Source organism: Mytilus trossulus, chromosome 2 (assembly GCF_036588685.1).
Source record: "Mytilus trossulus isolate FHL-02 chromosome 2, PNRI_Mtr1.1.1.hap1, whole genome shotgun sequence".
NCBI classification, from domain to species: Eukaryota; Metazoa; Mollusca; class Bivalvia; order Mytilida; family Mytilidae; genus Mytilus; species Mytilus trossulus.
The window spans coordinates 6,623,531-6,638,779 of NC_086374.1; the positions used below are offsets into that span (position 1 = coordinate 6,623,531).

The 15,249-nt window shown below is 30.4% G+C and overlaps 1 protein-coding gene across 2 annotated transcripts in view; it reads right to left on the reverse strand.

Annotated features, from left to right (window-relative positions):
* Positions 1 to 148: 148 nt before the first annotated feature.
* Positions 149 to 15,249, reverse strand: part of LOC134706377 (calcitonin gene-related peptide type 1 receptor-like) — a 43,299-nt gene continuing 28,198 nt past the window's right edge. For both annotated transcript variants that reach the window (XM_063565267.1, XM_063565268.1), the window contains 10 exons: positions 13,147 to 13,238; positions 11,239 to 11,365; positions 6,928 to 7,081; positions 6,552 to 6,618; positions 5,772 to 5,835; positions 5,323 to 5,408; positions 4,206 to 4,344; positions 2,764 to 2,805; positions 1,424 to 1,624; positions 149 to 525 (listed from right to left, as the gene is read on the reverse strand). In XM_063565267.1, the coding sequence (XP_063421337.1) occupies positions 487 to 525; positions 1,424 to 1,624; positions 2,764 to 2,805; positions 4,206 to 4,344; positions 5,323 to 5,408; positions 5,772 to 5,835; positions 6,552 to 6,618; positions 6,928 to 7,081; positions 11,239 to 11,365; positions 13,147 to 13,238 (1,011 nt within the window). In that variant the 3' untranslated portion in view covers positions 149 to 486. The remainder of the gene's footprint in view (positions 526 to 1,423; positions 1,625 to 2,763; positions 2,806 to 4,205; positions 4,345 to 5,322; positions 5,409 to 5,771; positions 5,836 to 6,551; positions 6,619 to 6,927; positions 7,082 to 11,238; positions 11,366 to 13,146; positions 13,239 to 15,249) is intronic.

Below are 15,249 nucleotides of genomic sequence, written 5' to 3' on the forward strand. Positions count from 1 at the left end.
TTAAAATATTAACAGTTTTTTTCCGGGTTGTAGGTGAACACTAATATTTTCTATTAGGAAAAACAGTTTTTTCCAACAAATAAAGTGTCAAAATTTTCCTTACTCCCTCTCCAAACTAATAAAAAAATCATTTATGTTTAAAACAATCCTTTACACATTTCTTATTTTTTGCACGGAAAAATAAATATTACAAAAGGAAAATCATGAAGCAAAATCCAACACACCTTGTATTCATGAATTATCTCAAGTTCATAATATTAACGATACAGTTTTATCGTCTATAGTAGGTATATGGACGGAGTTTCAGCAGTATACAAACTCGATATAAGACAAATGTTTATGTATCTATGCATCTGCCATATGTCATATGCAGATATATATTGTTCTATTGATATACGGTCTTGTTTTGTACATATGTGTAAAGCGTAGAACTATCATTCCTTGTTGTAGTTTATCCTGCTTTACAGGCACTTATTATAAATAATTTCACACATCTGTTGTCTGGTCCAAAATATAATGATGATCCTGAAACAAAAATATATTTTCATCAGTGTTGTATTGTCGGTTAATAAAGAGGGCAATATTTATTTCAATTTACTAATAATTTCTAAATATCATGTTAACTTTCAATAGGACTGAGATACTTTCACCGAACGAAACCTTTTGTCAAAACTTGCACAACGAGGGATACATTTTATTCTAGAAAGGAAACAAATAAGCGCAACAATTAGATTAAATCAAAATGTGTTGTCATAACCTTTAATTTCTGTTTTCATTAGGTAGAGTTTACGAGAGTCTAGTTTAATTACAGTTTGAATCTTACAAATGTAGTTCACCCTCGTCATATATTTATAAGCCAGACAAAAGAAAGGACACTCATGACTGAGTTTTCTTTTATATTAAGTCTTTTATTTTAATGAGAATTTATTGATGATTACATATCTTTGATAGTTCCTGATTATTATTTGCATATTTAATTTCGAGACTCGATACGATAGACTCGATACGATAGACTCGATACGATAGACTCGATACGATAGACTCGATACGATATTTACACCTGTCTATTGTTTGAAGGTCCTCTGTTTATTTTTTTGGTTTATATCTTTTCTGTTTGGTTACTGTCTCATTAATGTATACCAAACATATCCTTTTGTTCACTTTATTATAGAAAAACAATAGTCCTAGAATTATCATTTTGATAAAAATTTTCATACATTGCTTTTGTTAATTTTAAATCCATTAAACCCACCCTTTTATTTAAGTGAAAGTAGTGTTTTTCTATATAATTATGGTTTTGGATTTTCGAATATTCATTCCTTACAAATACAGCATTTTTTGCAATTCATTGTAATGATATTTTGATGTAGAAATAAAAAAAACAATAACTTTTTTCCTTTATTTTAAAGCATAACTTAATTACCTCTGAATGTTGTGGTTGAGTTGTTCCAGTAAATTCAGGTTTGCAATATATTTTTTGGTTTGCCAACTGAATCGACTTTTTTCTATTTGCATTTGCGTCTGCTTGCTGAACGGCCGAATAAATGAAACTTTTCCCTGTCGTCTCTGTACGACTCATACGTCGACGAACCAGAACATATTGATTTTTCATCAAAAATAATACCTGCAAAATTGGTGTATGTTTTACTGTTTTACTGTTATTTTCTATATAACTGCTATGCTAAAGTAAATGACAATATGTATAGTAATAAATCCTATGGTTCTTGATGTCACTCTTTAATGATTATTTTTATATTTTGAATACATATGAATTAAAGATGCACAACACATTTAATACAATAGAAGGCATCAATGAGTGTGTTGAAGGATTTTTAGTACATAGAAATAATAAGCGACAAATGGAAATGAGAGCATTCGGCATGATAACAAAATAAAGAAGATCGCCCATTAATTAAGGAATACAGAAATGACGCGTTACCAGACTAGTGGTAATCCATTTGGTTTACAACAAATAGCCACGCTCAAACCGTTTAAAAAATAAAAAATTTGAATTGTAATAAAACAATTCAAAACAAGATCAACATACACAACTTTTTTTCTGAATTATCTAACTTTGATCAGTGACGGAACGACGAATGCACTAAACAAAAGACACCAAACAATCATTAACAAGATTATTTGGACATTGGACACAACACTCCGCTCACACTATCACATTTATTTGTTTAATGAACCATTAAGACAATAACAATCAAAACCAAGGAGTAAACAAAGACTCACAAAACCAAACGACATTTACATCAACAGTTATAAATAATAATTAAGAAACAACACAAACTCCACTAAAATCTGGGAGTGAAATCGGGTGCTCCGGAAGGGTAAGCAGTTCCTGCACCGTATACGGTATCCGTCGTGTTATTTTTTTGTTCAGTTCGGTAATGATGGAAGGTTATAATGACTGAGGAAGAATATCAGATATCATATTAGAGCAACACCATTATTAGGTATACAGTTGTAAAAGATCACACCATAGGAAACTTGTAAAACGAAATGTTAGTTAATACCAGATGGATACTTGACCGTAAAACAAGCAGAAAACATAAAACATATGACCAAGGCAATGTAGACTTTTTATCATTTTTTTGGTGTGGAATGAATTCTTTAAATCTGCATTTGAGCGCTATTGGTTTTGTTACTTTAACATATATTTATTAATCGATTCGTGTTTCTGTTTTTAGTAAGATAAAAATTCTATAAAATGTTTTATTACTCAGAAATATAACAAATAATACGGGTGCTTACCTCTCCATTTAAAAAGCAAAACAACAATGACACCAGAAAGCCCTAAAATAGAACATACTTTTAGGGTTTTTTTTATTAGCTTTTTTTAGCAATAATGATTAACAAGTTAAGTTCAATGTAGGAATACTGATTTCTTTACGATACTCTATAATGCATACAACATTGCATTATTATAAGGATTTGAGAATTTTAAATGCTTGTCATGAATGGCATTGACACATTAAACAACATAACGTAATTGATGAACATTTGTCAATGTTATGCAAAAATATAATCCTCTTTATAACTGTGAGCAGCCTGATGAAAGCTGAACGACTACATTCATTGTTTACAGGATGATGTTTTTATGTTATTTGCAATATAATAGCATTATCTGCGATTGTCGTACAACTAAGCGGTTTATCTAGTTATAAAACAACGTTACCAGGTTTAATCCACCATTTTTTTTTAATTTTTTAAATGCCAGTATTAAGTCTGGGATATGACAGTTGTTATCCATTCACTTGATGTGTTTGATGTTTTGAATTTGTGACTTGATTTCAGATTCTCCGTTTTGAATTTTCCTCGGATTTCGGTACTTTTGTGACTTTACTTTTTAAACATGATTTTCAGGACAACTAAAATTTCGGTGAATTATTTTCTTGTATATACATATCAGTGACACAGTATTTACAATCTACAGAATCAGGAATACCTACTGAATTTTTATTTACATCGTTTCTTATATGAATAGGATATGACTCTTGCATACTTTATTTTCTTGACTTCAGTTAAAATAAGAATCAAAAGATTAATCTGTATATCTTTTCGTCTAAGTTTCTGCGATTTGTTTTGTGTACTAGTATATGTCTGTTAGTCTTTATCTATTTCCTACACAAAACACTGGTATGCAAACCTATAGCTACATTTTAGTAGAACTGCTCCTTTATTTCTGATACTATTTGCTTCTTTATTAATGATAAAACCTTTACTATTTTATATCGAGTACTTCTGATGAGTCTAACGTAGACGAAACGCGAGTTTCGCGTACTTAATCATAATACGAGTATCTTTTGATAAATTCCTATATCGATATACTAGTTTTCATTTTTTGGAATTTAGTCAAGTACAAACTCTGATTATTAAGTCTTTTTCGGTTGTTCACATTCGAGGAAAAAAGACAGGATTTCATTAATAACAATTAGAAAAAACTGTTTCAAGGCATAATTGATTTTTTTAAAAACCTACAGCAACTAATGAAGTGATTTCAAAGGCTCGCAATTCTTACTTATTCAATTTTGTATCCTTGATCATAAATATGTTGTAATGTCTGTGGCATTTGGTCTCTTGTGGAGAGTTGTCTCATATGTCTCATTTACAATCATAACTTATCTTCTCTTTTTAAATATATATGCCAATATCTGCGTGTTAGAATATGCACGGCTAAATTGAAAACTTTATACCTGGAATGATGCTAGAAAAGCTGAGATCATATCATAAATATATTGTCCATACTCATCACTTTCATCGGGTCGCAGTGGTATTGCAAAACACTGAACCCCTAACAAGGGGATTAAAATCAATGTAGCTCTCAATGACTGTCTAAAATAAATAAGTCAAGGTATCAAGATAAAACAAAATGAGCACAAGAATACTCAGTTTGGAGTGATTTTCGTAGTTATTAATACTGACCCACGGTTTATATCGACGCCCTCTGGTTTCTGGTGGATAGTTCTTTAATAATAATTTAACCACATCTCCTTCATGTTAATTTTAAGAAATTATTCATGCAATCCATTTATTTGTTGATAATTTGTCACATGGTCTAGAAAGTTATATTTCAATTCTATTCCGAGCGTTACTTAGGGATACAATCACGTAGTAATGCGTTCAAGAGAATGTGAAAATCATAAATGAAATTTAAATGAGATGAAATAAATGACTTGCATGAGTTAAAGCGATTCAATTAAACAAATATGGTTATCTTTTTGCTTGCATAACTATTTTTGGAGTTCTTTAGCAAAAATGTGCTGAATCTTTCAAATAATCAATCCAAACATATGCCATTTTAATTTACAATTAGAAGTGTGAAATTGTTGCTATGAGACCATTCATAGAATTTTGCGGAATTTAAAATTGATATATATTTTTTATTACTGTAATGTATTTATATGGTTTTTTTTTGGTAATGCATAAATATTGGTTTAATAGTTCTGTCGGATTTTAATTCAATTTCAACATAGATAAATTGACTTTGACTCTGAAACAACAGTTTCGATACGTGGGAATTTATGTTGGAGGAAAATTGTGACAGCCTAAATACGTCAATCTGAGGACTCTGCGCTATTGTTAACAATGACTGAGTAGCACGTGGTATAAGAATGAACGCCAATACTCAAAAACAAATAAATCAAGTAACAATATCGTATGACTAATAATATGTTTCAGCTTTCCATTACACTATAAAAACTGAGTTTATCATAGATATTTCCATTTTAATGATGCGGTCCTAATATCATTTCAAACCAAAACACACGTCACGTGTTTGATTAGTAAAACATGTCTTCCATTAAATCATACCTGATTGGATTAGACTCTTGCTGGTTCATAGATCTGACTTTTGAGCACAAAATTCTCAGCACATTAATTAGGAAAATAAAATTCACCTGCAATTGGATTGAACTTGATATTCAAATTATATTTTATTTTTTACCAAAATTACATTCTGATTTTGTTTCTTTACTTATTTGTGAGATGTGTAAAGATATTTTAAACTAAAAGAAAGAAAATCAGTGCTTATATACCACAATTATTGTTTTTGAATAGTTCAGTTTGATTACTACAAACTAGTTATTTTGTCCTGTACTTTTATTGTGGAATATTGAAATGTAAATAGTAAATAATACTATTGCATAGTATTGTTAGTTTTTTTAAGATTCCACAGTTTATTGTATGGGAAAACACTTCAGACGCACGATATATATAAAGTGTAATGGGCATTATCTTAAGAAATATCTGAAGCAACTTACAATAAGTGAAACTGCAATTGGACCAGAGAAAATATATTTCAGGTATGTATCTTTGTGCCAGCAACTGAAAATGCATTTATAAATATTAGATATAAAAGAGTAGTGACAAACTTTCTATATTTAAAATTATCACGGAGCGCTCGTTACAGGACTATTAATTATTGATAATGATTTGGTAGGACATATTTATGCCTATTCAAGACGAGTAAAAATATAAATTTATAAAACAGGTAAGGTTTTGCAAGGTCAAGAGCACTAGATTCAGATTTCACTAGAGAATGAGGATGCGCTTGGTTATGAAAGGACAAGGAATACATGCTTTATTGTTCATATCAGGAACACTGAAGTGCAAAAAAAACCCGGAAACATACATAGAAACAAAATACTTGATAACAACTGCCATATTTTTGACTTGGTCCAGGATATTTTTTAGAAACCATTGTTAGTTGTATATACATTATACAGGCATAAAATGTTGCAAGATTTAACAATTTTTACGTATAAACAACCCCCTTTTCACCTATCTAGACTTTATGTTGTTAGAGTAAATAGAATCATAAAAACTTACACTATCCAGCTACATATAGGATAATTATGAACATTTACAAGAACGTATGGCTTAAAATGAACACCAGATTTGTTATCAATAGAACAGACCCCCTTCTAATTATTGCCGTTGATTCAAAACTCTGAATAACGATTCATGAAAACTAAACCATTAACAAAATGTATACTTTTAATTCTTCATCTTAATCTGAAACTATCAGGTAAAATACTTACTTCTTATCAATCACAGGGTTAGATGATCTCAAACCTGAATATATTGCACTTGGAATCAATGGTATGCCTATTAATAAACAAAACCAAAAACAATGAGTTTTCACTTTATCATATCTAAATATATGTTTACAAATATATCTTGACATTTTTTAAGAGGCTTTCCAAATTTTCCTTGGAGATCGGTGTTTTTGTTACTTTTTTTGGTATATGGTTTGTTTATATACAAAAAGTTCTTCAAATGAAAATGCTGCAGAAGTAGGTCATTGTGGTAGGTATGTCGATTTCTGGATTCTTATTTTGTAAAAAGCTTGTATGCAATGAAAGGGGCTAAATTCAATGTTCAAAACAAATCATATTAAAATGCTTAGTGACTTACCCCATCCAGTTAAATAACATATTATTAATAGTATCTTTTCTCTGGTGAACGTCATAACTAATATGGTATGTAGGTAAAATCCTTCACAGAACATCCAGGCATAATTACACACTGTTGCATACTGGGCCAGGACGTGTAAAATCCGACACCAAACCTGCATGAACATTGCAAAATTTTTCTTTATACAATAAACAAATGACTGAAACATATAAGTAGGTCAAACTTACTTCAGATTTTATTTCACAGAAAGGTCATTGTCAACTACTTTTCAATCTCTAATATATCATTTAATTCATAGTACGAAAGTCGATTATGTGTCTTCAAGATTCCAGTAATTTTATCGCCTATTTCTAGATCACTAAAAATAAACAACAAATAAAAGCCGTGAACTAAAATTTGGACTAAATTTGACAAGGTTTTTGTACGAAAAATCCAGTTGAAAGTAAAAAAAGTCTTTATTTCATCTTTGGCTAATTATTGCTATACACAGCAAATCATAGACCTGAATATCCAGTTTGAATTAATGGAAATATGTTTATAGATAGTGCAACCATATTTAAAGATGTACACGCTCTATAAATATACCTTGCTGATCAAAGAAGATTTTAAAACAATGTAGTTAGACCCTATGATTAAAACAGATACAGTGTTAAATTAGCCCCATAGTTTCATATTAAACCAAACCTGCTAATTTTCATTGTATGTTTCTACCATAAAACAAAATCTTAATAATTGAGTGGTATAAAGAAAACGGAAAAAGTAAGGTAAATTTATTGAACTTTCAGTTCTAATAATATGGTATTAATTCGAGTTTTATTTCCGACGTTATCTCATTCCAGTGTCATATTTTTTGGATTATGCATTTTCACTCATTAAATAATATTATAGCCAAATTATCAACAACCTTATCTAGCCTGTTGCATATTTAAAGATGCATGATATTCAAGATTCAATCTAAATTAATACTGCGTGTAGCCTGATTTAGGTGATAGAATAACGGTTTTTAATGTCTATTAACTAATTTACTGAAGATATAGATTTAGATGTCAAGAACGTTTAATGATATCGGTGTCTTAAAAACATTGTGAAAGAATAAAACATTGAGTGTACACTTTCTCGGTGTAATTGTTTAATGATTTTAAATCAGAAAAGAAAGAGTTATTTCTTTAATAGCGTGTTATATATGCACTAGAATTCTATGTTAAATAAGTAGGTGCTAAACAGAAGTCGTTGTGTTCGTTCGTTTGGTTTTTTTTAGAACGTCAACACTCTGCATCCCAATGTCAAATTAAATCTGCAAAGAAATCCAAAAAATAGTCCATCCTTCTTACCAATTCTAATCACATCTGACTGAACTTAAATCATACGTTTACAAAAACTTCATAATTGCGTATCTTTAATTTTATTTTCTATCAAAATGTTTACTTGGGGTTAGAGTCTCATTCTAAAAACCAACAACCCACGATAATTTTTGAATTGGTGAATGAGAGGTCAACTATAAGAGCTCTCCTAACAGTTTGCTTGTTTTTGTTCATGTTGAAGGTTAATGTGGTTTTCTTATAATGAATTTTTTATTTCCTGAGTAAAAATACAAAATCCAATGCGTTTTATAGCTTCGTATACAGCATTTATTTTGCATATTGTTGAAAGCAACTAACTTACATTTCGAAAAAAGGAGGTTTAAGTTATTCATATGGTCGTTGGGTGGTGTGGGGGTAGTGGTCTTATCAGCAATCATACAACTTTTCATTGTTTTAATCGACTGCTGTGTATCTCTACTGTTGTTGAAATCCTTAGGTCATTAGGTATATAAGTCATAAAGGGTCATCCTCTAATTTCGTCAGTATTTATTTCTCGTAATTCAAATCATAACAATGGGTTATTTACCCAGTCAAAAGAACGAAACTTCTGCAACTAAGATTTTGCTTTCTAACGTGATACATTAATCTAGCCATAATAATTTACTGAAGTTATTTGGTACTTTCAGATAAACGACAAAATTTATCACCCTGCTTTTTATACTAGGCATCGATATTCATTTTTTAAGTAAACTTTGACTACTTCCTGTCACTTTTATGTTTGTGTCACTGTTTGTATATGTATAAAGGAAACAACCCTGTATTATTATGCAATTAAAGTTTCAAAATCGTTCGCTACACACAAAAATCAAACGAACAGCATTTATCATTTTAAAAGATCCCCATGATACGATCTCTTTTTTAAGGGTGTTAGAAATTAATTATCTCATGTACTTTGCAAAAAAAAAAACTTATTATCACCACTGGGAAAGAGTTGTTTTAAGATTATTGAATGTCGGTTTAGAGGCTTGAAACAAATAAATTCTATTATTACTGTAGTCCCACCGATGGAAAGTACATCTCTTAATTGTTTGTCATCCATTCGTTTTATATTTTTAATATATCCAGCTCTCAATGATAGTTTTCCAACATTAATAAAAAATGGTAGGAGTAATGCATTGTATTATTTAAGAACACTTTAATATTTTGGCCACGAGCATCACTGAAGAGACATGTTTTGTCGAAATGCGCATCTGATGCAAGAAAATTAGTACCGTTAATTTTATTAATATATTTATTAATTCCGGAAAGGTGAAAAAAAAATGACTGGAAGAAGCAAATTGGAATCTGATGAGATTATTGTTAAGGTAATAGATTTACTTTACTTTTAATATAATTGAAATCGTTTACCAATAAGAAGTCAGGAATATGACAGTTGTTTATAATTCGTTTGGTTTTCTTTGGAGTTCGGTATTTTTTACATAGTCCGTGAGTAACAATTTTATGAGAAACAGCATTTACTGTCAATCGGGTAAACATATTGCTTATATCTGCTTTCTATGGTCCTTCAATGAACATCTTCGAAATATTTCATAAATATCCATCACATTTAGTCATAAAGTTATCATTGAATTTGGCTTTAACGTATGTATGCCAGAAGCGCGATTCGCTCGAAGCAAACAAGTTTTTAAAAAAGTCAAAATGAAAAACGAAGTCGGAGAATACTCAAAATTTTGAAAGGTGTTGCCATATTCAGCTCAAGTAGTACATTCTTTAGGCAAACGTCATGCAGCGTTATCATTCGGTCTGAAAAGAAGCTTACCATTATTTCAATCCTGTTTTGGAGTTCGTTTCTGAGGGCGAAAATCTGGGGTATTTTGATAAAACTTGTGTAAGCAGTTGAATTATAATTATAAACATAAAAATAGTGAATTGATTTTAAAACACTTTTTTAAAAAACTCTTCAACTTTGTTTGGCTTTATAAATATTTTGCGTCATTGGTGAGTACTAAACTATAATCCTGGTACCTTTGATATCTATTGACAGTTGACAGTAAAAGACATTCTAATATTACAAACTTTTGAATATTTTTGTAAATAAAAAGTCTAACATTTACAACCTTTTGTCAAATCACGTAGATACACGGCGGATATTTATGGATTTATAGCCCGCTTTTCGATTAAAACTAATGCTTATAAACGCAAATCTTCAAAACTTCAAACTCGTGTAGAACATCAATTTGTAGCCAATTGTAAGCAAACGGAATATATTTCATGCATAGGACAATGACCTTTCTTGATATAGACCATGATATCATATCTTAAAGCATCGTGATTATTTCAACATGTCCCCTCTTTTAAATTTCTAAAGAATGACATTTCAACCTCTGCATATTTTGTGAGTTGAATAATGCCATTAGCCATCTTTTAATAAAAGTACGGGAAAAAAGTTAATTTTCTGCGACAGTGTGTCAAATGGTTTTAAGTTTCAGTTAACAGAGTGTAGCTTTATTGTTTTTTGTTCAATTAAATCGACAGTATTATATCAGCTGTGTATGACAGACGTAACATAAAAGCTGTAGAAAATACTCATTATCAGCCAAAAATAGCGGTTCTCTGATAGTAGAGAATTACGGTCAGATGATCATTTACGTCTCTTTCTCATTTTGATAATTGGTAAAGAATAGACTGAGGCACTGCTACATAACATGAACAATTGTAATCAATTGAAATCAACTGTGTTTATTTAAGATAATTCGAAATCATTAGGTTTTTGCACCCTAGGCATACACTGCCTTATATTTGAATGGCAGAACATATTTGATTTTAAATAATATTCAACATCATAGTAGATTGTACCATCTATCTCAATTGTATTTGAACGCCATTGATGAGTCTTTTGCAGATGACGTTTGTGTAGCACATTATAAGCTTGGTATTGAAGACGATTTTTTTTCTTCTTTTGTTCTTGGAATTCTAAACTTCAATTAACTATCATAATTCTTTTTCTTACCGGGTTATTTATTGTAACTTGAGGATCGAAGGAACTTGTAGCATAATAAGATATCCACAGAAGAGCTGTAATGATGTAGGATATAAACAAATGCTTATGTATTGTCACTCTGGTACATTTTAGCTGTCTGAAATAATAATGATAATAATAATATCATATAGCATTATTTAAGCAAACAAATTAAAGTATCAATACAATTCCGTCTTTCTCATGTTAAGGTAAAAAATATAAATTTCTAGCCCCCTTGGGTTTTTTTTTGTGTGTTTAATTCTGTTATTTCAAGCATTAATGGCTACATTGTCTTAAGTTCAAATAAAGTAGAGTTATTTCATGTCTAAACAATATCTTATCCTGATCTGTGATGAAAATATCAATATATCTTTAATTGCATATATATGTAAGAGCGTACTGGTTTCCGGAAACTTGATGGAACAACAACAGGTAGTTTTGATAGATCTGAACAAGGGGGCAAATGTGCAGTGCCCTACTATTATACTGCTATATATATTTTTGACTAATCAAAAGAAATCTTTAACAAAGGTTCTACAGTAATTATAAGTCCCAAATCTTTCGTTCGATACCAAAACTACCTAAATGTTACACCTGTTGACAAAGATACAGCTATGCGTTTGTTTAAAATATGTACTACTTTCTTCTATGTTCTTTCATACCGGTCCCAAATTAGTGGTTCTATACATTAAACAGTTTGATATGTTCGTATAAGACCGATAACATACTATTATTGGTTACCTAAACTACACAAAAAACATTAAAATGCCGATATCTAAACTACACAAAAACCATTTAAATGCCGATACCTAAACTACACAATAACCATTAAAATGCCGTTACCTGAACTACACAAAAACCATTAAAATGCCGATACATAAACTACACAATAACCATTCAAATGCCGATACCTAAACTACACAATAACCATTAAAATGCCGTTACCTAAACTTCACAAAAACCAGTAAAATTCCGTTTCATCTCGGCCTTCAGTAACACTTTTATAACTAGTTGTTCAGTGATGTTAACAAGTTTCATTACCGATATCAATGAATTTATCATTCATTTTTGTCACAAAACATATCAAAGTAGTGGAAGTATCTTTTTATGGAGTGTTAAAAGTTTGTTCTATGATTAAGACAAATGCTGTGCTTTTGGTGGTCCTTTGGAGTTTTTTGACAGTTTTGACAGGTGTTCGGTCAATCTGATTGAAAAGATATTTGCGGCAACACATTTTAAGCTTTGTTTTATAATGAGAAAAGTACAATGCTAGATAAACTTTACTGGAGGTTAAATGAGATGAGTGAAGCTGTTAACATTCTTTTTGATAACAATTATATTATTTGACCGGTGAATGTATTAATCAATTACTAACCATTTTTTTTACTAGGAGTGTTTTTGTGGCGTCAAACTATGTGATACTGACAAATTATTAAGTAAGGGATTGTTTCTAGCGCAAATTACTTTAAACCTTTACTTTATTCTCTCATAGATACAAAGATTTCGTTTGCACTGGTATATGTTTCAGTAGATGCATGATTTTATCAGTTGTTATTGGCTTTGAACTAGCTGTCAGCAACTGCGAGTACTATCAGATCAGTATTAAATATCGCTTCTGTTTTGGAGATGTATTAGTACCTTGCCAAATTCGGTCTGTGTTTTTATAAGTTGTGTTATTTCTTTGTATCAATCTGATGAGTTAATCCCTTTTCAACTGACTTTAATAGTGTTTTATTGTTGTACTGTTACATCACTGTACGATGCTATGACGAAAGATTGGGGTCAGTGAACTAGTGTTTTGTTTTTATTTAGATTTGAGTTTAATCCAAATGCTTTTGCATTACAATATCCTACATTTTTAATAACAAACAAAATAGTTAAAATACTGCGAGTTTTTACCTGAAGCAAGTAAATATCAATAAAGATATGACCAGACATACGACAGACAAACTATAACCACTGAAGTAAACAAACAGCACGTTTTCTGCTCTCTGTAAAATAAATAATATTTATCTCTCTATTTTTTTAATATTATTTCATGATAAAGATTTTTAAACAAAGAGAATAAACAATATACCTTAAATACACTTGTTTGGTATTGCCAATGATTCAAAGATACACCGAAGTTCATTTTGTTATATTATACACGTAAACATTGGAAAACGCAGATGTGTAGTGATAATATAAATATGTTCAGCGATCACATGAAATCAATATACAAAAGAAAAGGATTTACCATGAACATTTTATTACAATGCTTTTCGATACAAGAATATCATTTTGTCTTGAAACATGTATTAGTTTACTTTACATAGATTGGGCTATTTTGAGTAGGTAGTTTTGTTTTGGAAACCCCTAAAGTCCTTCGGTATTTGGTGTTATACACTTTCTATCTCATTAAAATTCATTTATTTTATAATCTTTATCATTTTATTAGTGATTATTTTGTAAAATGAAAGGCCTACAAATGTTGCTAACTATGAATTCCTGCATTTGTTATTTCATTTGATGCGCTTATTAAAACGATATTCTCCGTATAACCATTTCAAGGATATGTGACATTTGTATGAAGTCTCGTTATTTTTTCTGTTAAAGTTCATCGGCAGGTACCAAGACATTGTTGATAAATATTCCGTATCAACTTCAGAAATACTGAAAATGGTCTTGAAATATAGATCCTAGGTACTGACGTTGTTTTCATCGTAATAAAGTGTTTAAACCTTCTTTTATTTGTCTTTATGGATTATTACTTTTACTCTATATCCATTTTTGGTAATATCCATTTGACGTGACTCGTTACTAATACATCCAGTCATTGTGTTATTGTCATATAGTACATTTTTACATTCTTGACTTTGGTTTTTCTTTGTTGGCTTTTTTGTTTGCTTTTATAGTGATTAGGAATATATCACACTGTTTACTGTTGTACTCTTTATGTTACATGTTTACCTATTATATCTGTATATTATGTATCGTTGTCAATATAATGGAACTGTATGCGACTGTCATACACTAGAGATGTTTAGCTAGCTTTAAAATCAGGTTTAATCCACAATTTTTCTACGTAAGAAAATGCCTGAACCAAGTCAGAAATATGAAAGTTGTTATCAAGTCGTTTCATGAGTTTTGCATTTATTTTTTTGCCATTTGCTTTCCATATGATATTTTAGTGTTCTATATTTTTGTAATTTTACTTTTTTCAGTTGATAAGATATTGGAATGAATGGATATCCTTCAGTGATTTCCTTTATCCAGTGTTGATGCTTACAATAACGGTATTTAACAAGGGGCTCCTTGAGATAAAGTTAAGGTCATTATTTGATTGAACTTTATGACCTATCTGTGAGACAGATGACAACGGATGATTTTGAGTTGTTGAACCAATAATACCATATGTGTCCTCGGTCGAAAAATCACGGAATATGGCTATATTATACATAATTGAAACGGTCTATTCTTTTACGGGTTTTACATCATTCAACGTAGCAAAAATACAATAAATAAAGGCAACAGTAGTATACCGCTGTTCAAAACTCATAAATCCATGGACAAAAAACAAAATCGGGGTAACAAACCAAAACCGAGCGAAACGCATTAAATATAAGAGGAGAACAACGACACAACACCGAAACGCAACACACACAGAAACGGACCAAGCATCAGACAAAACACCACGAGAATAACAAATATAACATGAAAACCAAACACATGAATTTGGGATAGACAAGTACCGTGCCACGTCTAAACTTTGCGTTGTAAGCCGCGATTTTCGACATTTTTTTACAACCAACTATGTAACACATTTGTAAGTGTACTTACAAAAAATTCGAGGGACCTATCATTGTTTTATATCAATAAAATGGAAATTTAAGTTTCAACAACATATCAATATGTTTGATAAATCTATGGATTCGAAACTTGAGATTTAATGATTTGAAGACAAATTTCAGAATATTTTCGCTAATTTTGTGTGCTCCCTATAAAAACTCTCGTCTGTTTTAA